The sequence below is a fragment of the Rhineura floridana genome, chromosome 19 (genome assembly GCF_030035675.1).
Source record: "Rhineura floridana isolate rRhiFlo1 chromosome 19, rRhiFlo1.hap2, whole genome shotgun sequence".
NCBI classification, from domain to species: domain Eukaryota; kingdom Metazoa; phylum Chordata; class Lepidosauria; order Squamata; family Rhineuridae; genus Rhineura; species Rhineura floridana.
In genome coordinates, this window is record NC_084498.1 from 21,805,293 (window position 1) to 21,830,258 (window position 24,966).

At 46.4% G+C, this 24,966-nt stretch overlaps 1 protein-coding gene across 4 annotated transcripts in view; it reads left to right on the forward strand.

Moving 5' to 3' along the window:
- The window catches only part of NOS1 (nitric oxide synthase 1), a 139,389-nt gene that overhangs the window by 106,352 nt on the left and 8,071 nt on the right, over positions 1-24,966 (forward strand). For 3 of the 4 annotated variants that reach the window (XM_061603482.1, XM_061603480.1, XM_061603481.1), the window contains 15 exons: positions 1,200-1,344; positions 1,703-1,807; positions 2,998-3,056; positions 5,902-6,018; positions 8,171-8,345; positions 9,249-9,387; positions 10,579-10,657; positions 12,736-12,929; positions 15,420-15,589; positions 16,533-16,743; positions 17,806-17,893; positions 18,871-18,992; positions 19,576-19,724; positions 20,753-20,947; positions 22,448-22,566. In XM_061603482.1, the coding sequence (XP_061459466.1) occupies positions 1,200-1,344; positions 1,703-1,807; positions 2,998-3,056; positions 5,902-6,018; positions 8,171-8,345; positions 9,249-9,387; positions 10,579-10,657; positions 12,736-12,929; positions 15,420-15,589; positions 16,533-16,743; positions 17,806-17,893; positions 18,871-18,992; positions 19,576-19,724; positions 20,753-20,947; positions 22,448-22,566 (2,067 nt within the window). Of the gene's footprint in view, positions 1-1,199; positions 1,345-1,702; positions 1,808-2,997; positions 3,057-5,901; positions 6,019-8,170; positions 8,346-9,248; positions 9,388-10,578; positions 10,658-12,735; positions 12,930-15,419; positions 15,590-16,532; positions 16,744-17,805; positions 17,894-18,870; positions 18,993-19,575; positions 19,725-20,752; positions 20,948-22,447; positions 22,571-24,966 lie in introns of those variants that run through there. The other variant, XM_061603483.1, reaches the window with a different exon arrangement.

A 24,966-nucleotide genomic window follows, 5' to 3' on the forward strand; every position in this document is an offset into this window, starting at 1 on the left:
ACAAATGCAGTGTTTTCATTTTAAAGATAAACTACCTAATTTGCACTTCTTAATAATAAATAATAAATTTTATTTTTCAGCCGCCTATCTGTCCGGGTTAGGGACACTCTAGGCGACGAACAACAAGAATAAAAACAATACATATACATCAACATACTCAAATTTTAAGCTAAAAAACCATTCATTAAATCAATTGTAACATAAGTTAATCTGTCCCAATCTTGTAGGCCTGCCTGAACAGCCAGGTCTTCAAGGCTCGGCGATAGCTGGACAGGGAGGGAGCATGTCCGAGATCGAAAGGGAGAGAGTTCCAGAGGGTGGGGGCCACAACAGAGAATGCCCTCTCTCTGGTCCGTACCAGCCTAGCTGTTCTCACTGGTGGGACCGAGAGAAGGTCTTGCGAGGCTGATCTCATCAGGCGGCACAATCGGTGATTGAATCAATATGCGAAGCAAAACACAATTCTCCTTTGAAATTCTGCGAATTTTGTGACAAAGTTGTCCAACCACACCATGTCTATAAAAATGCATATATTAGGGGAAAGTGTGCATAAAGATTGCTACATTAGGGAAGATAACATACAAAAATGCATTATCTTCTGGAAAAAAATGCTTGCAAACATGCCAAAATTGCATACAAAAATGTGTGCACTAGGAGATATCCGCACTAGAACATTGGTGAATTTTCATGAGGATTTTTTAAAAAATATTTAAAATCACAGATTGCTGCAGAAACACTGAATTTAAGATATCGGAAAATGAGAAACTGTTTTACACGTGTGGTTGTGTTGTTCACACATTACATTTTTCGCCACAGACCTGAACTTAGAAGATCTGAACAGGGTGGTTTACAACAGATGCAATTGGAGGTTGCTGATTCATAGGGTCACCATAAGTCGTAATCGACTTGAAAGCACATAACACACACTTCTTAAAAGAAGTTTTATGTATGGACCTAGAAGCACCTCAGGTGAATTTGTTTTTACTCATTAGATAGCTTAGTTTTTTGTTGGGCACTTATGTTTTTCCTGCAGTCACTTAACACATGCATGCACCCCTACTTTATAAAGCCGCAAATGCAAACTCAAGTCTGTGTATGTGAAAATAAACATCCTAACGGCATCTCTGCAGAGTAATCAAGAAGGAGGATCAGGAAAGCTTCACGGGTCAAGGATTCTTTTCTCTTTTTCCCCTTCCCAGAGCTGTGAAGTTCTCTGCCAAGCTGATGGGGCAGGCGATGGCAAAAAGGGTGAAGGCCACCATCCTATATGCCACAGAAACTGGAAAGTCCCAGGTCTATGCAAAAACCCTGTGCGAAATCTTCAAGCATGCCTTCGATGCCAAGGTAGGGTCCTGGCTGTCACTCGGGAGATGGCAAGGGCTGGCATGAGTGAGCACCCAATCTTCAGCTCCCCAGCAAAGTACTGCACTGCGATAATTTTCTTTAGATTTTTTTTTTTGTCATTTGCGTCAATGAATGATAAAACATAACTGCTTTTTATGCCAGGGAAGGGGAACCTGTGCCCTCCCTAAGATTTTGTTGGACTACAGCTCCCATCATCCCTCACACTACTGTCCATGATGGCTAGGGCAGATGGGGGTTGGAGTCCAACCACATCTAGAGGGCCACAGTTTCCCCAGCTCTGGTATATGACATTCCAAATGACCTTTGGGAGCCTTCATATGTGGTTTTTTCTCTCCAGGTGATGTCAATGGATGAATATGACACTGTCCACCTGGAACATGAAACCCTTGTGCTGGTGGTCACAAGCACCTTCGGCAACGGGGACCCGCCTGAGAATGGGGAGGTAGGAGGGAGATTTTATTTTTTCATTTCATTGGGTTAGGTTTATTAAATGTGTCCATCGCTTCCTGCAACAAAAAGTCCCAAAGGGATTTACAACCGGAATAAAACACAGGGACTCTCTGTGCACTCGGGATGATTTCTGGTCATGGGGTGGATATACACAATCCCCCTTTCAATACCGTTTGCACCTGCAAAGTTTCAGAGCGGACATACTGCTTCGTTCCTGATCCGTGCGTCTCCCAAAACGTCCTGCTGAAATCCTGTCCCTTTTTATGCCACAAATGTCCCAGTTCATGTTTTTGTCGCACTCTTGTTGCGCTATAGCAAAAGAGTCTCCCTCCAGATGACAGTAATGCAGAGATAGTGGGGAAGCATCGCAGAACAACGAATAAAGTGGAATGACGTGTGGACAGTCCAGTATAAATCCGCCACTGATGCCCTATTATTGTGTCAGTGACACATTGCAGGACACACACGCAAAAACAATCCCAGTCTGCAGGGAGTCATATTTATTTATTTGTTTATTATTTGATTTATATCCCGCCCTTTTTCCCAGTAGCAGCCAAGGGTGGCAAACAAAAGCACTAAAAACACTTTAAAACATCATAAAAGCAGAATTTAAAATATATTAAAGCAAAACATCTTTACAAACATTTTTAAAGCTTTAAAAACATCATTAAGAAAAAAGGTTTTAAAGAAGGTTTTAATAACCATACATCAACCTATTAAAAACATAAAAACATCCAATTGTTGGTGCTGCCCAAATGCCAGGGAAAACAAAAAACATCTCTGCCTGGTGCCTAAAGCGCAGTGGCTAGGAGCGCCTTTTAGCAGCTTCGACCGGCCTCCCTGGGAGGAGCATTCCATAGGCAGGGAGTTACTACAGAAAAGGCCCCGTTCCATTCTAGCCACTCTCTTCCTTGGATGTGGCATGCAAAGAGGGGCCTAAGATGACTTGGGGTGGGGTTGGGGGGCAGCCAATTAATATAGGAAAAGGCAGCCCTTGTTGCATTTATACATCAACTTTCTTTTCTCATGGAATCCAGCAGCATGCATGTGATCCCCAGGCAGTGACCAGATCCAGACCTGATTCAGCAAGGTGGTATCTTTTTGCGTTTTTTCCATGATTTCTTTAACTTAAAAGGTGTTGGATGTACCTTTTTTCTCTTCCCCCCCCCACCTCTCACTCAGAAATTTGGCTGTGCTCTGATGGAAATGAGGAATCCCAACTCCAACCTGGAAGAGAGAAGGTAGGTGTCAAGCAGGTGTTAATCCAAAGGTGGGCAGACTTCAAGGCTCTGGGTTTTTTTTCTAGAACCCCAAGATAGGCCCACTAGAGCCAGGGCCAGAGGGTGGTCATGGTGGGCCCTCACTGAGGGCCCCTGAAGGGCCCCTCCCTAGGGTGGGACAGTAGTGCTCCCGTTCCGTGATCTGCAGCAGCAGTGGCTCCTGACCCTGCCGCAGATTGAGGGGAGGGAGCTCCCAGGCATCCCCCACACCGAAAGCGCGGGCTTCAATAAGCCTGCACACACACCCCACCTGCCTCTTCCGTCACTGTAAATGCTGTGCGCACTGCATGCACATGCCTGCCATCAGGGGGTTGGACTTGATGGCCTTATAGGCCCCTTCCAACTCTACTATTCTATGATTCTATGATTAACTGAGATGGCAGCAAGGGCTTCCTTAAGGGGCTGATGTCCCCACCGCCATCTTGGTTGATGGTAGGCATGCGTGCACAGCATGCATGGCATTCACAGCGACAGGAGAGGTAGGTGAGACAGCCGGGCAGGCACCGTGTCCTGGAGCAGGCTGGTGCCCAAGGGCCCAGACATGCCTGGTGCCAGCCCTGACCGGAGCCAGGTACAAAAGACATGCAGGTCAGAACTGGAGTACAGGGTACCTCTGTGCACATTCTGAACCTAGGGATTTGCTTTCAGTTCCAGAACTGAATTGCATTCACAGACCTTACGCACACACACTAATGTTTGCACCTGCAAAGGTTTTGGGGAGATCACACTGCTTCATTTCCAGTCAAGGCAAATCCTGAAACTTACTGCTGAAATCCCGTAACTTTGTGACTCATCGGTGTTCTGGTTTATTTTGTCCTGCTTTTGTTGCGCTGTAGCCCCTTTGGAAAGCAACAGTGTGCGAGCATCGAGGAAGCATTGCAGAACAAACTAAAGCAGAGTAAAGCCACCACTAATGCACTATTTTTGTGTCAAGAAGATGTTGCAGAATACCCTTGCAATAAAACACACAAGAAGGGCCCCGTAGCTCAATCAGGCCAATGGGCCATCTAGTCCAGCATCCTGTTCTCATAGCCCAGAAGCAGGACCGGAGCGCAAGAGCACCCTCCCGTCCTGCAGTTTCCAGCAACCGGCATTCAGAAGCATACTGCCTCGGACAGTGGAGGCACAGCATAGCCATCATGGCTAGTAGCCATTTATAGCCTTATCCTCCATGAGTTTGCCTCAATCTCTTTTAAAGCCATCGAAGTTGGTGGCCATCATGGCTTTTTGCGGGGAGTGACTTCCATAGGGTGCACTGCACCAGTCTGGAGGGGAACTCAGTTTCTCCACACTGTGTTTTTTTCCCCCATGAGTTTTTAAACTTGGCAATTACACCGGGCAACCACTAGATGCCAGACGTTCACCGCTTGTGTCTCAGCCTGCGATGACCAGTACAGAGGGCTAGTTCATTGCGTCTTGAGACCAAACTAGATGTGGCCCGTTGCAAAATATTTATAATTGGATCTCCTGACTTTTTTTAGAGTAGTGGAGGAAGGGGCTCCAATTGTGATTGGGCCTGGGGCATTGTGAGTTGAGGCTTTTGTAAGGCCTCCTCCTCTGCTGTTTTCCAGGTCTAAATTGCTACTACACCACCCTCAAAGTGAATTCAGATACCTGTACTCCACTCCCCGCCCTTCCCCAGTGGGGCAGCTTTGAAGCCTGAAATGGAAGTTTCTTTTTCTTTTGCACATTTATTGTTTTTACACCATTATGAAACATAATCAAACATCATCACAACATCATATATAAACCGTACAACGTTAACAAACTTAAATACTCAAAAATAATTTAAAATAAACTCATATTGGTTGGTGTTACAGTGCCTTTAATGGAATTTAGCTTTTAAAGCCAGGATATTTTCATTTACAGTGTTCCGTATTCTGCTTATCTTACTTCTGCTTACTCTTTCTGCTTTCTTTTGGGTTTGGGATAAAGCAGAAAAAAGAGGGGGAAAGACCCACTTAAAGAAACCGTAGCCATTTTTTATTATTGTTAATAGTAATATTATTATTCGCCTGATATTCAAAGATCCCCAAGCAATTTACACAATGTCAAAACAAAACAAATAAGACAGACTATAAAAACATAACGATAAGCAACAACAAAACAATTGCAATATCACCCCCAAACAGCCAAAGGAAGGTTTGGTAGTGTATTAAAATATCATGTTTGTAGCATTTCATCCGCACAATTTAAAGGGAGGTTATTTTGAAAAAGAGACACGCACACACAAAGGTTGACTTCCTGTCTGTAAACATTAGTGGTATCACCATCCCCAAAGTTAAAAAAAGAAATCCATCAAAGTAACTTGATCGCATTCTGCCTGGTTCCTGTATCGTACATGATCTTCGCAAATAAATGCCTCTCTTTTACTTTGACCACTAGAGACATTGAGGTTTTGTGTTAGTTTATCTAACAATGCTTCATTCCAGACCCACTGACACCAACATTCTATGTTAGCTCCGGATAGGTCCTTCCAAAAGCGTGCCACTGTGAAACGTGTCATGTGTAGTAAATGGACATCTCTGAAAATCATGATGCTGAGCTTATCAGCACAGATTTGTTTATCGTTCCCTCCTCACACCTTCACTTTGTCTAGCATCCAGTTATATTTATTGTTTGTTATTTACACGCAAATACAGATACACACACACACAAACACAGCGTTGTCTCCTGTTCTGCCTTACACCGAGTCAGACTTTTGGTCCATCAAGCCCAGTGTAGCCTACACGGACTGGCAAGAGCATGCAAAGCTGGTGCTCCACCACTGCCCTTCCCCAGAAATCTTTTATTATTTTTTTGGCAGGAGCTACAAGGTGCGCTTCAACAGCGTCTCCTCGTATTCGGATGCTCGTAAATCGTCAACCGACGGGCCTGAAGCCAGGAACAACTTTGAGAGCACCGGTCCTCTGGCCAATGTCAGGTGAGCAGGGACGGCTGAGGTTGGGCAAAGGTGCTGCCTTGGGAGGCATTCAGGGTGACAGGCCAGGGTGCAGAGCTCAAGCAAGAAACCTGCAGTCAGGGCCAGATTTAAACTTGTTGCGGCCCTCAGCTATAACGTGAGTGAGGCCCTTCCCTCTTCAACAAATAATAAAAACTTTAATTGCAAAATACGGGCTGTACAATTAAACGGAATTTGATAGTCATGTAATATAGGTATTAAAAATGCAAGTTATCTGTGTGCACATTCTTTATTTAGCAGTTTGTCAGTAACACAATTAAACAATATAATATAAGGTTATAATATATAAATTAGATATAATATAATTTATATATACACACAAGAACCCAGAAGGGTTCTTCTTTTCTGCAAGAACCCAGAAGGCCGCATATGTATGACGTCCTGTTGTTTACTGTTTACTGTTGTCGGTAAGCGAGCCGCAACAATGATATTCAATACCTACCAAAAAAATCTTCATTTTGTATGATGTTTATGGTTTCCCGGTGGCAGCATTGTAAACGTTGTTGTTTTAGAGCTTGGAAAAGTTACTTTTTTGAACTACAACTCCCATCAGCCCTATCCAGAGGCCATGCTGGCTGGGGCTGATGGGAGTTGTAGTTCAAAAAAAGTAACTTTTCCAAGCTCTGATTGTGTGCAAGGCTCCTTGTAATGTGAGGCCCTGAGCTGTAGCTTGCTTAGCTTGCATGTAAATCTGGCCCTGCCTGCAGTCCTCTTGGCACGAGGGTTTAGGAGCTGAAGGCATTACATCATCTTGCTCTGCCTCCAGACTCAGAGCCAAAGTTCTTCCTATTTATGGCCTTCTGGCAGGGCGAGAGCGAATCCAGTTGGTTCTGCTTAGCAATGCAGCCATATACAATCACTACCACTTAATGTCTGCTTAACAGGGATGGGATCCATTGGCTGGTGCCAGTTCAAAAGCATGCTGTCAACCTAACAGGCTGGCATCGATTCAAATTCTTTTTGCATCCGCTACCTGCTGCTTTGACCGATCCATGGGATTTTTTCGCTCAGAAAAAATGTTGATATTAATATCAATAATTTTAAAAGAAATATCAATATTTTGAAGGCAATACTGACATTTCCTTTAAAAATATTGATCTTTTGAAGGAAATATTGATCTTTTGAAAGGAAATATTGACAAATTATCATGCTTACAATCAATGTTTTAGAGACGGGTTTTTTATAATAAAAAAAATAAAGATCTGTTTTCAAAAATAGCTGTGGAAATTTGCTGCATTAAAATCTGATCCTCAGCAAATAATAAGCAAATTAATGGAAAATACGGTACCAAATCCGAACTGGGTGGAAATCTAGCACATCCCTATTGTTTACTGTGTACAGCTAGGGGTTGGGGAGATATTTGATCCAGTCCACATGTAAAGCAAGCCAGCCCTTCTGGAACTCTGTCTGAACCTAAATGCAGCCAGCCTTTGAAACTGACATTTCTACGAATTTTTTTTGCAAAGGACTTCTCCAGCCAAGGAGCGTCTACAAAAATGCATACACTAGTGTACAGTTTGCATAAAAATGCATATACGGTGTTCATGAAAATACCATACAAAAAAAATGCATTATATTAGGGAGCACTGCTTTGCAAAATGTGAAAAACATTCCATACAAACAACTGTATACAGGAATACCCTGCTATACGGACCTTCACTTTACGGACACTTGCGAGTATGGACATATTTACAGTAGCACCATTCTCTTGTTTACGTACGCTCACTTCGCAAGAACGGGCACTTAACGGCATGACGCCACCACCCGATCAGATTCCAACTACAAACTTTTTCTTAAAATAAGGCCTACTGTGTTTATTTTAGTTATAAATGCGTTATTGACATCAGTTATGCCCGTATATGACGACTGCAGTGCAGTATATGCATCGATAAGTGAAAAAAGGTAGTGCTTCACTTTAAGTACATTTTCGGTTTATGTACTCGCTCTGGACCCATTGCATACGTTAATGCGGGGTATTCCTGTATATATCAGAAGACTTTTGGGCTAACAATGCTGATGAGTTTCTATGTGTGTTTATGCGGAGAGCTGAACTTAATCCTGGGGGAGATTGAGAGAAACCAAAACCAGCAGTTTTGCCTGTCCCTACTTGCAGATTCTCTGCCTTTGGCCTGGGCTCGCGGGCCTACCCCCACTTCTGCGCCTTCGCCCGTGCCGTGGACACGCTCCTGGAAGAGCTGGGAGGGGAACGCATCCTGAGGATGGGCGAGGGAGATGAGCTATGCGGACAGGAGGAATCCTTCAGAACGTGGGCCAAGAAGGTCTTCAAGGTAGTCAGCTTCTCTTTGGCCTCTTGGGGGGGAGAGGACTTGGGGAGGCATCTCAGAGCCACGAGACCAGCCTTAGCATAAGGGATTGCTTTTTGTCAACAAGGAGGAGGATGGGGGCAAAACTAGAATTAGTTGACTCTGCCTGTGATCGCCTCTAGCTCCACCTACTGTCGGGCTCCCTGCCTTCTGCCCCACCAGTCCCAATGGGCATTGACCACCACTGCTTATTTTATTTATTTATTTATTTAATATTTAAGAAAATGTGTATACCGCTTGATTGGGGGGAAAACCCACCCTCTAAGCGGTTTCCAGACAACATTAACAATGACCAATACAACAATTAAAAACCTTTTTTAAACAATTAAAACAGCAGCTAAAGATGAAAATACATCGACTTCTAATGTGTCTGGACAGGCTCGCTTAAACAAAAGAAGTTTTTTAAGCAGGTGCCGAAAGGAATACAGTGAAGGCGCCTGCCCAGTGTCAATAGGCAGGGAGTTCCAAAGAGTAGGTGCCACTACACTAAAAGAGCGATTTCTTACGAGTGCGGGAATGAGCATTATGCGGCACCTGTGACAGGGCCTGTTCCGCAGATCACAGTGCTCGAGTCGGCACGCGTGGGATAAGGCGGTCCTGCAAGTAAACTGGTCCCAAGCTGTTGAGGGTTTTATATGCCAACGGTAGCAACTTGAACTTGGCTCGGTAACAAATTGGCAACTAGTGCAGATCCAATAGCGAGACAGCAGTCCACCTCTTCCCAACCGCTTCTGAGCCCCATTCCATGCCCTTGCGGTCTGCTTATTGGTTTTCCAAAGAACATCCTCTTTGGGAGGGAGGAGGAATTCTGCCGGGACACTTTTCTCTTTTTTTTGCTTTGCCTTGAGCTCCTGGTGCATCCTGCAGGCAGCGTGTGACGTGTTCTGCGTGGGCGACGATGTCAACATTGAGAAGGCAAACAACTCCCTCATCAGCAATGACCGGAGCTGGAAGAGGAGCAAGTTCCGCCTGACCTATGTGGCCGAAGCTCCCGAATTAACACAAGGTACTATTTCGGAGGCTGGGACTGGGGAGGGCAATGATGAGAGAACTAGAAAAGGTCCTCAAATGCAAAGGTGTATAACATTGATTGACTGATTAATAACCATAGCAATAAATCTGGGGCACATTTAAAGCACCTGGCTTCCCCCAAAGAATCCTGGGCACTGTAGTTTTTTAAGGGTGCTGGGGATGATCGCTCTGTAAACTACACTTCCCAGGATTCTTTGGGGGAAGCCACATGGTTTAAATGTGCCTTAAAGGGATGGTGTGGAAGTGACCTGAGTCGCTCTGTGGCCTGCTTTTAGGATGTGGGGATCTTAACTTCAACCTTAAATTGAAGCTTAATATATTTTCGGTACAGTGTTCTCATTAAGATCCCCTGAGAAGGTAGTTACTGAGTCACCTAGGTGATCATCCCAGCGGGAGTCATTTCATGCCTTTTAGCAAGGATGAGCAGAAACTAAATTATATCTGATTAATCAGGAGGGCACAAACCCTTGGCTAACAGTAAGGGCAGGAGCGGGAACGCTTTTCCAGCCCAAGGGCTGCATTCCCTTGTGGGCAACCTTCCAAGGGCCACATGCCAGTGGTGCCTAGGGCCAAAGACAAAAGTGGGTGGAGCAATGAATGCAGATTTTCCCTTGGTACTACAGGCTACTTTCTGCACACACTCACATCCCCTTCTTTGCTCCTCCATGCAGCCCAAGCAAGAGGTGTCCTTGGTGTTCACGGACACATTCCAGCCAGGCAAAAACACTTGAGAAGGCTGTGAAGCAAGGCCAGGGAGGGGTGTAGCCTGGGGCGAGTCCTGAGGGCCACGCAGAGAGGCCTGGAGGGCCACATTTGAGGCCAGACACCTGGTCCTGAGGTTGTCCGTCCCTCTGCTAAACTATTCCATTCCTGGTTTGTTCACCCATTCGTGTAAAAGGGTGGCGCGCAGCGGGAGTGATTTGGCATGCAGCCATTTCACCATATGACTTACGCAGCTAAGATTGCTGTTGTTACAGGTGAACGCAACCTTTGATACGCCGGGTCAAATTCAGCTAAGGCCTGCTCAGAGCAGGTCCATTGAAATGAATGGACTTACTGTAAGTTAGTCTTGTCCTTTAACTTCAGTGGGTCTCCTTTGAGTAGGACTAGCGTTGAATACCACCCACTGTGCCTCTGTTTCTTATGGACTCTCTTTCACCCCCAGGCTTGTACAGCATCCACAAAAAGCGAGTGTTCGCAGCCCGGCTCCTGACACGTCAGAATCTCCAAAGCCCCAAATCAAGGTAGGACATGCAGATTGGCCACTTTGCCCCAAGCGAGATTTATATTAACAAAACTGGCAAGTGAGAGTAGCCTTACTGGTCAGACCCAGGAACCGTTTAGCCCACACTTCTCTCTGAACTAGTTTGTGCATGACACTAAACCATGGTTTATTAAACCATGGCTGCGTGTTATGTGTGAATCCCGTCCCGCAGGTTTCTCCCAACAAACCAAGATTTGGAGCCATAGTTTGTTGTCAGCTTACAAACCTGGATTTGTTTTAGTTTTAGGTATGGCTTGCCATTAAGTGTGAACCCATCAGCCTTCCTTAGCCATGGTGCACTGGGGCATCCCATCCTACATGTTCACCAAACTATAAAGGCATGAGGCAAGAGGCTAGAGCAGCCTTTCCCAACTAGTGGGCCACCACATGTTGTTGGACCACAACTCCCATCAGCCTCAGCCAGCATTGCCAATGGTTGGGAAAGATGGGAATTGTGGTCCAACAACATCTGGTGGCCCACTAGTTGGGAAAGGCTGGGCTAGAGCAATTGGAAAGCGAAACAAACTTTGGAGGAAGAAGCCATGGTTTGTTGTTTGATCATCTGTGGGGCAACATGGGGTGGTATTTGTAATAACCTGGGGGGCTGATCCACTCAGGGCCCTATCAAAGCAGATTCTAAGGCTACCAAGATGAAATGAAGCCACTTGTATGAAAGAATAACATATAGTTTCTTGATTACACATTTGAAATATGGATGCGGTGTGTGTGTATGTACACATGCACAACAAATGCAAAGGAAAAGCTTACAAACATGCCCCTCAGTCGGTAGATCAAGATCTCCTCAATTGCTGTTGCATATACAGTATATATACTTTTTCTCCCTCTAATTCTAGAAGCTGTTATGAGAAAGGCAGTTTGGGAGACAGATCACTCCCTGCAGAAGTGGGAGGCATTAGCTTCTCAGGAGAAGGGGGGCATTCAGTTCAGTCTTTCACAGGAGAGTTTAGAGCATCCTTATTTAAGAATGAGCTATGGGGGAAAGCTATGCAGCTGTTAGGTGGTTTAAGCACTGCTTGCCTGGCACAGCTATGCTCAGTGCTGTGCTCTGTCAAGAATCTAACTCTACCATGGTTACAATAAGATGCTCAATATGTCTGTCATGGTGAGATTAAAATCTCCGCACATGGGATCCTGTATTGGGCGTCTGCACATGTTCCCACCTTGCCAGTCTTCTGATTTCAACCCCCCAGCAGTATTCAAAAAAATCCTCCTCAGAGTTGACCGATTGAACTTAATGAAACTAAGTTAGTCACAGCCTAATTAACTTCAACAGCTCTACTCTGGGTAGCACTGAATACCACCCATGGTTTGTTATCTGTGATTTCCAATTATCCACGTCTGTTCCTGATTCCACAGTGGTGAGCAAATGATGGTCAGGCTTCCCATTCATTTTTTGAACTTTTCTGTTCTACAGAGGGACGATTCCCTGACCCTTTCAGCCCACAATTAATGAATAAGTTACACGCCGAGTATAAATCAAACCTGGATCTTAAATCAATGTAATAGAACTGGCATGCAAGCTTAGTGACCCTTGTCTATATGAAACTCATCCGATATAGTTCTATGAATATGCATAACATGCTATGTATAAGATATATCATTTGGCAAATATTGTAATACAATATTTTCATTTAAGAAAAGAATGCAGTGACTCCTGGAGCTGCTAGCATGGGGCAGGTCCATGAGGGCGAATGGGGGCACTGCCCCACCAACCTCAGTCTGCCTTTTGCCATCCTCCATCTGCCTGCCTTTCTACTCACAGCCAGCCCAGGGAGTGGCTCTGGCTGTCAGCTTCCTTCTCCTTAGTCTCAGTGTTGCCCTTGGAGAACTCAGCAGGGAGGAGGAGGAGGGAGGCAAAACTAGAATTCATTGGCTCTGCCTGCCATTGGCTCTGGCTCCACTTACTGTTGGGCTCTCTGCCTTCCGCCCCACCTGTTCCAATAGGCATTGGTCATTGCTGCTAGCACAGGACTTTGCAGTGGCGTGGGATGTTACTTGGAAAGGGTGTCACATTCCAACCCTTTCCCCTCACTTTAGCCGCTCCACGATCTTCCTGCAACTTCACACCAATGGGCACCAGGAGCTCCACTATCAGCCTGGAGACCACCTGGGCGTATTCCCAGGCAACCACGAAGACCTGGTCAATGCCTTGATCGAACGGCTGGAAGATGCCCCTCCCACCAACCAGCTAGTGAAAGTAGAACTCTTGGAAGAAAGAAGCACGGCTTTGGGTAATGGTTCGGTCCTGGTTTTTCAATTCACCTGTTGGTCAGGGTTGGCGTGCGGATGCAGAAGAGTGGTTGCCTGTCACTTCGTCATTCGTATTTTGTTTGTTTAGGCACGTGTGATGGAATACTTTGTTTTGTTTTTCCATTTATTTTACTTTTAAAGTTGCTTTTAAACTATTATTTTTGTTTGCCATTCACTGCATTTTCATTGGTTATGAGTTCACTCGTTTGTTTTCATATATGTAAAAATTGTTTTATTCAGTATTCCTTGCCAATAACGCAGACGATATGAAACAAAACTCCCCTTCCCTGGTTGCTTTTTATTTTAGTGCATTTACTTACTTACTTACTTGTTTATTTTATTGCATTTATGTCCTACCTTTTCTCCAAGGAGCTCAAGGTGGCATACAAAAATGGCTCTCGTTCTCCTCATTTAATTCCCACATCAACCTGTGAGGTAGGTTAGGCTGAGAGGCAGTAGCTGTCCCAAGGTCACCCAGTGAGTGGGGATTCTAATCCTGGTCTCCCAGGTGCTAGTCCAACACTTTAACCACTACACCACACTGGCTCTCTTACTTAGCGTCAAAACAAACAGAAACTAATTTCTTCTGAGGCAGAACAAGCATCCTGTTTTGTACTTACTTAGCTTGTCCCAATTCACAGGTTCAGGGTTATATCCACAGTTAATCCTATTCAGAGCAGACCCAATCATCAGATTCTGGAATCCTATTATTGAACTATATTGAACTTGGTATGTAAGAATAATTAGATTTACTGAGGATACAGATGGGAATATATACGCAGACTGTAGATAATTCAAAAGCAAAGAAAACACAATCTCCCCTTTTCTCGTGTTGCCCTGGCCCCCAAAGATGCAACAGGGAGTCACCCCCCCATGGGGCCGTGGTCCCTGGCAGCAGCACACCTTCCATCCCCAGGGAAGAGGACCCATGGTACGGGGTAAGAGACAGAGCCACAGCCAATGAGAGATGAAGCTAACCAATTCTGGGTTTGCCCCATCCTCCTCCCTGCCAAGGTCTACACAGAGACTGAGGAAGAGGAGGAGGAGGAGGAAGGTGACAGGAAGGGCCACCCCCTGCACTGGTTGTAAGTGGGGGCTAATTAGAGACAGACTGAGGTTGGAGGGGCAGTGCCCTCATTTGCCCTAATGGCGTAACCATCACTGTTTAAGATGTCTAAGTGCTGAGGGTCAACTGGGCAGAGGTGTAGTGGTCCAGGGTCTCAGGAGGTCTTAGACCAGCCTTTCCCAACTAGTGGGCCACCAGATGTTGTTGGACCACAATTCCCATCTTTCCTGACCATTGGCAATGCTGGCTGAGGCTGATGGGAGTTGTGGTCCAACAACATCTGGTGGCCCACTAGTTGGGAAAGGCTGTCTTAGACCCTTTACGTTTTGGAGAGCAGGGTCCCTACATCTCCAGCGTCCTACAAGCTAATCATTATCCGTCTGGCCAAGATAGTGGCCCACTCCACTAGGGTGGCAGCCACATCTGCTGCATTTTCCCACAATGCCCCTGTCCTAGAAATCTGCAATGTGGCTACATGGGCTACTCTTAACACGTTTATCAAACATTACAAAATAAATACTTATATGTCCACTGAGGCGGCCTTTGGGACGAGAGTGCTACAGCACGTTTCCCCACAACAATAATGTTTTTACAGCCCAGCTAGGTTCCTGCCCTACATGGATCAGCTTTGATATGTCCCACCTGAGGTCATCATTCCATGCACAGGAGAAGAGACATTTGGTCTTGCCATGAAACAGTCTCCTCTGTGCATGTCAAAGATAACCTCAGGGCCACTCCCTAATAGGGCTGGGCTGCCATAATTTCTGTGTGTGTGCCTTTAGCAAAGAGTGTGTGAGTGCTGTTTGTTTTTCTTCAGCTGCATGTTGTCGGTGTTTTATCTTTTACTTGTCTACTAGTCTATGATGAGCTTCCGCTGGGCCTTGAAGACCTGGCTCTTCAGGCAGGCTTTTGGGGTGGGTTAGGTTTTTACTGTTATGGTTTTAAATTTTAACGTTTTAATGTATTGTTTTTTATCTTGTACGTCGCCCAGAGTGGCTGGACAACCAGCCAGATGGGCGACTAATAAATTTAATAAATTAATAAATAAATATAAATATCATGAAAGGGGAGTGTGTCGGCCACTGAGAAGAACCTTCTAACGTGCTTCCTTGTCCTTTCCTGCTGATTGGAGCCAATCAGAGTGAAAGGAGGTGAGTCAGCTAGTGAGAAGACTCTTCTCAGTCGCTAACACACTCCCCTTTCCTGCTGATTGGCTCCTAGGGATGTCTGTTGTTATGGGAGAAGTTGCACGTGGGAAGAACTGAGGAGTGTGGAGATGACAACGGAGAGCAAGCGAGGGAGGGAAGGGGCGTGGCTGTGAGGGGGCAGTGCATGGCTATCGCGAAGGGATCCTGCACTTCCAAAGTTGTTGCTGCGCCACTGCAACTGGGTTGTGTTCTGGCAGGTGTCATCAGCAACTGGACAGACGAGAGCCGCGTCCCACCTTGTACAATCTTCCAGGCCTTCAAATATTACCTGGACATCACCACCCCTCCCACGCCGATCCTGCTGCAGCAGTTTGCGCTGCTGGCAACCAATGAGAAGGAGAAGAAGCACCTTCAGGTTCTCAGCAAGGTAAAACGGAACCCGGAAGAAGATGGGAGGGAGTGCATGGTCTTCCCCTGTGTTTTATGTACTTTCATAGAATCATAGAATAGTAGAGTTGGAAGGGGCCTCTAAGGCCATCGAGCTCAACCCCCTGCGCAATGCAGGAATCCAAATCAAAGCATTCCCAACAGATGGCTGTCCAGCTGCCTCTTGAATGCCTCCAGTGTCGGAGAGCCCACTACCTCTCTAGGTCATTGGTTCCATTGTCGTATGGCTCTAACAGTTAGGAGGTTTTTCCCGATGTCCAGTCGAAATCTGGCTTCCTGCAACTTGAGCCCATTATTCCGTGTCCTTTCATTGCGGCTCCAGGGGAATGAACCCTTGCGTGTTTGGTGATAAGGCCGTAGCTCAGTGGTAGAGCACCTGCTTTGCATGCAGAAAGTCCCAGGTTGAGCCCCCAACATCTCTGGGTAGGACCGGGAGAAACTCCTTATCGGAAGCCCTGGAGAGCCGCTGCCATACAGTGATGGCAATACTGAGCCGGATGGAGCATTGGTCTGACTTGGCATAAGATCCCTGCAGTCCTGAAAAGGAACTGATTGTTAAACCACTCTGGGAATTGTCGCTCTGTGAGGAGAACAGGGCTCTCCTAACACTCGCAGCACCCTCAACAGTTCCCAGAATGCTTGGGGGAAGCCGTGCCTGTTAAAGCGGTGAAATCGTGCTTTACGTGTATGTCGCAGATGTGCCCTTGCTCGGGCCTCCGCAGAGATATCCATAGCTCTTTTCCTCGGTGCCGGAAATTCTAGGGGTGTAGCATGTGAAGCCAGCACCGCTGGTTGACTCTTGCTCCCACGGGAAAACTGAGCTCCAAATAGTCCAGCGACTGTGACTCCATTCCACTTCCACTCCTTTGCACTTCCTCCATGTTGCAGGATGCTACTCCAACACTCTTCTTTTTTCATTATAGGGCCTGCAGGAATATGAGGAGTGGAAGTGGTCCAAGAACCCCACGATGGTTGAAGTGCTGGAAGAGTTCCTGTCGGTGCAGATGCCTTCCACCCTCCTGTTGACCCAGCTCCCGTTGCTGCAGCCTCGCTACTACTCCATCAGCTCCTCCCCAGATATGTACCCCGACGAGGTCCACCTCACGGTAGCCGTGGTCTCCTATCGCACCAGAGGTAAATAAGGGCTATGCCTCAGTGATGTATAACAGCGTTCCTATGTTCTCCATTAGGAGACGTGTCGTTGGGGAAATCATCAGGATGAGATGTATCATTGCAGCTCGGAGGCAGGGCACCCATGCAGAGGGTCCCAGTTCAATTCCTGGGATTTTCAAGTAAGGCTGGGCACGTCTCCTGCCGGAAACTGTGGAGCGTTGCTGCCAGTCAGTGTGAGAATACTAAGCTAGCTGGACCAACAGGCTGTGTTTGTTCCAGGCAGCATCCTATGTTTTAAGCAGGGATGGGGAACCGGGCCAACTTGAGCAGGTGGGAAGGACCACCCACCTGTCAGTTATCTGACATCACAATGCATGTCAAATCAAATCCTTTATTAGCTACAAGCCATTGCAATTGAAATGTATACAATAAAAGCAACGGAAAGCAAATATACAGCTTAATCAGATTTCCTGCTAGGATTCACAATGCATGTCGTTTTTGCATGTCGTTTCCCCTAATGCGTGGATTTTTGTAAGCGTTGGTTGGAGGACTACTTCACGACGTTCGGATAAGTGCAAATTTTGGAGGATGGCTGAGTTTCGGTTCTCATATTGTTTCGGAATGTGCGAATTTGATAATTTGCCTTTAAATGTGAACTGACTTGAATCTTCCCCCTCCCCCATCCCTGCTGCCAACATAGCCAATAGATGACAATGTCTAAAGCACTCGAGAGTGACACATTCATTGATTTGATGTTTTTTAATTACAAAATTCATGTTTCAGCGGTGAAATGTAATTTTTTGTAAAAAAAATCAGCCTGTTTTGAATCATTGCACAGAACCTTCACAGTATAGTCTTCTGTGGATGCTAAAGCCACACCCCTTTACTCCTGAGATCCATTCCTGTGATTGTAATTTGTTTTAACTGTTTTCAATATTGAATTTTAAACTGTTGTAACCCACCCTGAGACCTGCTGGTGAAGGATGTGTAATAATAATAATAATAATAATAATAATAATAATAATAATAATAATAATAGTTTCCACTGCAGATACAAGCAATCTCCTTTCTATTTTCTCCTAGATGGGGAAGGCCCAATCCACCATGGAGTCTGCTCCTCCTGGTTCAACCGGATACAGACGGACGAAGTGGTACCCTGTTTTGTCAGAGGGTAAGGAGTTAAACTAGGAAACGTGGACATCAGCCCATTTTTCATCCTGTTGAGCAGGCTGAACCACATTAAAGCTGCCATCCTAAGGAGCTGGGGGAGCCGACATGGTGGCCTCCAGATGGTTTGGACTACAACTCCCATCAGCCCAAGCCAGACCCACAACATTTGGAAGGTACCCTGTTGGCTACTCCAGCTATGGACTAAGCTCCATTGAACATGGCGGGACTTCTGAAAAAAGAATGCATTTAGGCAGCTAGCACTATAAATTCAATGACTCTGGCTGAACCAGGTCATAGATTGCAGCCACAGTGGTCATGTTGCATCTTTGATGGTGTCAGTACTAGCATATCAAGCCCTGGATCGCTTGGGACCCAAGTATCTAAAAAGAGCACCTTCCCCAGTATCAACCATCTCAGACTCTACGATTGGTAGGTGAGGCTTGTTGGAGGTGCTGCCACCGCCCAGTTGGCACTGACCCATGACAGGACCTTTTCAGTGGTGGCTCCCCATTTGTGGAATGCCCTCCCCAGTGAGGTGTGCCTGTCTCCATCACTATTAACTTTCAGGAGGAATTTGAAAACATCCCTATTTACTCAGGCGTTTGATGGCTGAAGCGGACTATTCCTGGCAACCCGACAATCACTGATGAAAGAATATTTTAACTGTAACTTGTTTTAAAATGTTTTTAACTATTTTTAGTATGCTTTTCTTTTTCTTGTTAAATTGTTTTATAGATAGGCTTGCTGCCCTGGCCTCCCTCGGGAGGAAGGGTGGGATAATAATAATAATAATAATAATAATAATAATAATAATAATAATAATAATAAAGTAGCAGCACACCTTTGCTCTAATGTTCTCAGAAATCAGAGTCGTAAGTAGTGCTCCCCTCCAGAGAGTCTGCCTGTTGTGTGCCTTGAAATAACATGAAGTTAAGCCTGCTTCAGTGATCACAACAGAAATCACTTCTGTCCATCCAGAGCGCCTGGGTTCCACATGCCACAAGACCCGCAGGTTCCCTGCATCCTGATCGGCCCCGGGACAGGCATTGCTCCATTCCGGAGCTTCTGGCAGCAGCGGCTCTTTGATGTGAAGCACAAAGGTGGGTCCAAGAGGGGCATATCCCGGGCTCTAATGCCATTCCTGCCCCTAGTCCTGAATGACGACAGAGTCCCTGAACAAGAGCAGTCATCAGCCACTTCTTCAGTGGAGGCTGTCTATTAGGGCAAATGGGGCAGTGCCCCACCAGCCTCAGTCTGCCTCCAGCCAGCCCCCACCTGCTCTTTTTCTACTTAACAACCAGTCTAGGGGGTGGCTCCTCCTCTTCCTCTTGAGTCTCAATGTTGCCTTTGTAGAACTCGGCAAGGAAGAGGATGGGAGAGAACTGTTTGTCTTCCATCTCTCATTGGCTCCAGCTCTGCCTCTCATTGGCTCTGGTCCAACCTACTGTTTGGGTGCCCAGCCTTCCGCCCCACCAGTTCTAATGGCCACCAGTGCCATCCGGAACACTAAGTTCCTCCTGAACACAGCATGGAAACCACAGCTTGAGCTAGCTGGCTTGTGGTTTTTGAGCCTTCATCTTAAGATGTGGATGAGTTGCCTCCTGCCTGTTGTGCTGGGGAGGGGGGGGCTGGAGCAAAATAATCTCACATTTCATGTTCTCCCTTCGTGGATCTCTCCCCCAGGGCTGAAGCCATGCCCCATGATGCTGGTCTTTGGCTGCCGACAGTCTAAGATCGATCACATTTACAAAGAGGAGACCTTGCTAGCCAAAAGCAACAGTGTCTTTAAGGAGCTGTTCACAGCCTACTCCCGTGAGCCAGACAAACCAAAGGTAACCCACCTGGCGATGCATCAGTCTGGTTTTGGTTCGGGTCAGTTTTGCATGTGTGTTCATTCATAAGTTCATTCATATCCTACTTCTGCATTAATCTGTGAGAGCCAGTGTGGCATAATGATGAGAGTGTTGGGCTCAGATCTGGGAGACCAGCATTCAAATCCCCACTCAGCCATGAAGCTCGCTAGGTGACCTTGGGCCAATCACATCCTCTCAGCCTAACCTACCTCACAGGGTTGTTGTGGGGATAAAATGGGAAGGACTGAACTCCTTGGAGAAGTAAGTGTAATGATAAAAAATAAGGACTTGTTTTCTATACCCCCCGATTAACTTCACTGCCCTCCTCTGAACCCCTGGGAGAATTTGGGCCAGTGACTGTCCCTCAGCCTAACCTATCTCACAGGGTTGTTATGAAGATATAATGAGGGGGAGAACCATGAATGTTACCTCGAATTCCTTGGAGAAAAGATGCTATCCAGTGTCAATCCTACTCAGAGTAGACCTACTCTGATTAATGGACCTAAATTAGTCATGTTTATTAATTCCAGCAGCTCATTTAAAAATCTGCACAAATATTTGTATTTAAATACATATTTTATCTCAATGTATTCATTTCTAAATGCATTTTATCAAAAAATGCTGACTTTTTAAAAGTGCATTCGGATATATTATTGAGCCAATATCTCAAAATTCTCGGAAGTGCAAAATCCAAGGGATCATGAGATCCTGATCGGTGCAGAAGCCTGAGAAGTGTGGATTTGGTTGGTCTGCTTTGACATGCAGGACGGATTACCTTCTCTTCCATTCCTGAGCCCAAGTTTGCTGACGGCAGCGTAGGAGAATGCTTGGCTCGGCCCTTCAAAATACAGGACAAGATGTGTCTCTTCACAGTTAACCACAGCCTCGCCAATGGAAAACTGGAACAGCTCTGCAGTGTGCCGGTCTGTCTGCAGGAGGCGCTGTGTGGCCGGGCCAGGAGCCTCCTCCCCCAACATCCTTATCCCCTCCTCTTTCCTTTCCCGTAGAAATACGTTCAGGACATCCTGAAAGAGCAGCTGGCGGGAACAGTCTACAAAGCGCTGAAGGAGCAGGGCGGCCACATCTATGTGTGTGGCGACGTCACCATGGCCGGGGATGTCCTCAAGACCATCCAGAGCATTGTGAGGCATCAGGGCAAGCGGACGGCAGAGGAGGCCAGCGCTTTCATTAGTAAGCTAAGGGTGAGCAGCCATTTTTTTCCCAGCATGCCAAGGGGCAGCCAGTGTGGGCTGTGGTGTTGAGCGCTCTGCCAGCTTTCGGAGGGGGAATCAGGCAGGACTGTATCCGAGGAGGACCCTAACGTAAGTGGACATGCGCTTTTGAAATATAGATAAGTGGACATGCGCTTTTGAAATATAGATAAGTGGACATGCGCTTTTGAAATATAGATAAGTGGACATGCGCTTTTGAAATATAGATAAGTGGACATGCGCTTTTGAAATATAGATAAGTGGACATGCGCTTTTGAAATATAGATAAGTGGACATGCGCTTTTGAAATATAGATAAGTGGACATGCGCTTTTGAAATATAGATAAGTGGACATGCGCTTTTGAAATATACATAAGTGGACATGGCGCTTTTGAAATATACATAAGTGGACATGGCGCTTTTGAAATATACATAAGTGGACATGCACTTTTGAAATATAGATAAGTGGACATGCGCTTTTGAAATATACATAAGTGGACATGGCGCTTTTGAAATATAGATAAGTGGACATGGCGCTTTTGAAATATACATAAGTGGACATGCACTTTTGAAATATACATAAGTGGACATGGCGCTTTTGAAATATACATAAGTGGACATGGCGCTTTTGAAATATACATAAGTGGACATGCACTTTTGAAATATACATAAGTGGACATGGCGCTTTTGAAATATACATAAGTGGACATGCACTTTTGAAATATACATAAGTGGACATGGCGCTTTTGAAATATACATAAGTGGACATGCACTTTTGAAATATACATAAGTGGACATGGCGCTTTTGAAATATACATAAGTGGACATGCACTTTTGAAATATACATAAGTGGACATGGCGCTTTTGAAATATACATAAGTGGACATGCACTTTTGAAATATACATAAGTGGACATGGCGCTTTTGAAATAATCAAGATGGCAGGGCTCTGCCCCAGGAGCTTACAGTCTAAAACTTGATGCAAAGGATACGGTAGAGAGAGATGGAGGCAGGGGTAAAGAGAGAAAATATACATTTATTTCAAACTGGCATAATCTCTCCGTCATACAGGGCAGAGATGAGGAACCCCAGATCTGGGAGCGAAATGCAGCCCTCCAAGACTCTCTCTCTGACCCCCAGGACCTTCCCCAGGCCACACCCCTCACCAGCCCTCCTTCACACACTCTCCATGAGTGTTTTTGCTCGAGTGGAATGCGTCCTTGAACTCGGGCCGTGCCTTGTTCTCACCAGCGCGCGTAGAAACTAGCCTACTGTACAAAGGTGAAATTTGCATTCGCCCACTTTAACCTCTCAGGCGTGCGGCCCCCAGAAGGCAATGCGGCCCTCAGGGTGGAAAAGGTTCTCCACCCCTGATAACGAGGCTTCCTCTTCAGTGCCTGCATTCTGCGGGAAAATAACTGCACGTGGGTTTTCAGTCTCTGGCTTTTCCTCTTCTCTGTGCGCCCCCGTTGCCCTGCCCCGCCCTCTGCAGGACGACAACCGATACCACGAGGATATCTTTGGCGTCACCTTGCGCACGTACGAAGTGACAAACCGCCTCCGATCTGAGTCGATTGCGCACATCGAGGAGAGTAAGAAAGACACGGATGAGTGAGTTGGCTCGCTAGCTTCTCTCTCTCTCTCTCTCTCTCCCCCTCCCTCCTCTCCTTTCAGCCCATGCTTTTGTTTGCCTTAAATGTGTGGGCTGGAGAACAGGATCCCTTTTGTTGTTCGGATGCATCAGACTCGGAAAGTCTGATGCCATCGCTTGAGCATCACGCTACGAGTAGGTGGGGATAACCACAGAGCCGGCACGTCTGAGTTTCGACATGGCTCGATGGCAGAGCATGCGCCATGCTTGCAGAAGGTCCCAAGGTCAATCCCCGACATCTCCAGGAATGCATTCCCTGCCCTCCAAGAATCCTGGGCACAGGGTTTTACCCCTCACAGAGCTACACTTCCCAGCACCCTTGACAAGCGACAGGACAGTTCCCAGGACTCTTTGGGGTGAAGAAAATGTGCTTTAAGTGCACCTTAAATGTATGGCACGCACGCTGCCCTGAAGTAGGGATAGGGAACTTCAGGCCCGGGGGCCAAGTGCAGCCCTCCAGGCCTCTCTGTCTGGCCCTCGGAACTCTCCCAAGGCCACACACCCCTCACCAGCCCTGCTTTGCTCCCCAAATGTTTTTGCCTGGGTGGAACGCGTCCTCGAACTCTGATCATGCCTCTTGCTCGTCTGGATGGAGAACAGAGAGGAGGGTGTGTGCGCGTGTAGAAGCTGGTCTACTGTACCAAGGTAAAAGCAACGTTAATTAATTAACGATATAAATGGAAGAAATTAATAACAAAACAATAACAAAACGATAACAACAATAATAATAATAAATTGCTCCACCTACTTTTGCCCCTGGCCCCCAGGCTGAAAACGATTCCATTCCTCATCACTGATCCTGGGAAGAGGGACTGATGGTTTAAACCACTCTGAGAACTGTAGCTCTGTGAAGGGAACAGGGGTTTCCCTAACAATTCTCAGCATCCTTCACAAGCTGCAGTTCCCAGGGTTCTTTGGGGGAAGCCATGCCTGTTTGATTTATTTATTCATTTATGAAATTTGTTGGTCGTTTTTCTATACACATGTGCGCATTCAAAGCGACTTATTGTGAGTAAAAAATGAAAAATAAAGTAAAAGATTAAATATACATGAAAAGTTAAAAAGAAAAACGGTCCATAAGGCAGTGGAGCGACCCGTCTTAGGAATGTTACACAAGAAAAGCCCTCCCAGAACCTTCCAAAGTTAAGAACCAAATGGCTGGGAGAAATGTTTTTGCCCAGCACCTAAAGATGGATGATGATGGTGTCAGGTGTACCTCCCTGAGGAGAGCTTTCCACAAATGGGGGGCCACCACTGAGAAGACCCGTTCTCACGTTGCCACTCTCCACACCTCCTTGGGAAGGGGCACGCAAGTGGTATCATACCGATTTAAATGTATAGTGCGGATGGGGCCCCGGTATTGTATGTTGTGACTGGTAGCAGCTGTCTTGCAGAGGCCCTTCCAATAACCTCCTCCCTGACCCTTTCAGCTGGAGACAGGAAAATAGGAAGCTGCGTTATACGATTGGTCCATCTAGCTCAGTGTATTGTTTACACTGACCAGCAGCAGCCCTCCAGCCCTACCTGGAGATGCCATTGGGGATTGAACCTGGGGCTTTCTGCATGCAAAGCAGGTGCTCTCCCGCTGAGCTACATCCCTTCCAGAAGGATCTATGTCCCTAGGGATCTCTTGCTTCATTACTGTGTTACGCCTACATTTGCGTATGCGCCCTCCTAGGAACATGGGCAGCAGAGTCAGGCCATTGGTCCAGATGCTCAGTATTGCCTACACTGACTGGGTTTTCAGGCAGGCGGTCTTTTTCAGCCCTACCTGGAGATGTCTTGGATTGGATGGAACCTCAGACCTTCAGCATGCAAAGCAGATGCTCTAACCATTGAGCAACACTCTCTTCCCAGTCCTCCAAACCTCTGCCTCTCCTTCCTTTCCACTCCATCTACCTGGCAGCTGGTGCTCCACCGGCAGCAAAGAAGAGGAAGGTAGAAAGACTGGGATTCTTACAGGTTGTTCCTCTTACTTCTCATAGATTGTTTCCTCCTCTGAGCTGATCAACCCTCCTAGCCTAATCCCAACTCAGCACTGCCATCTCCTGTCCAGAAACAAATCCCCGCTGTTGAAAGTGTCCTGCCTAGCCCCCATCTGCATGATGCATTTTCAGCACTATCATACAACTGGTACAGGTTCAGAGGAGGGCAGCAAGGAGGATCGCAGAATAGTTGGAAGGGGCCTATAAGGCCATCAAGTCCAACCCCCTGCTCAATGCAAATCAAAGCATTCCCAACAGATGGCAGGCCAGATGCCTCTTGAATGCCTCCAGTGTCGGAGAGCCCACTCCCTCTCTAGTTCATTGGTTCCATTGTCGTATGGCTCTAACAGTTCTCAGGGGACTGGAAACAAAGCC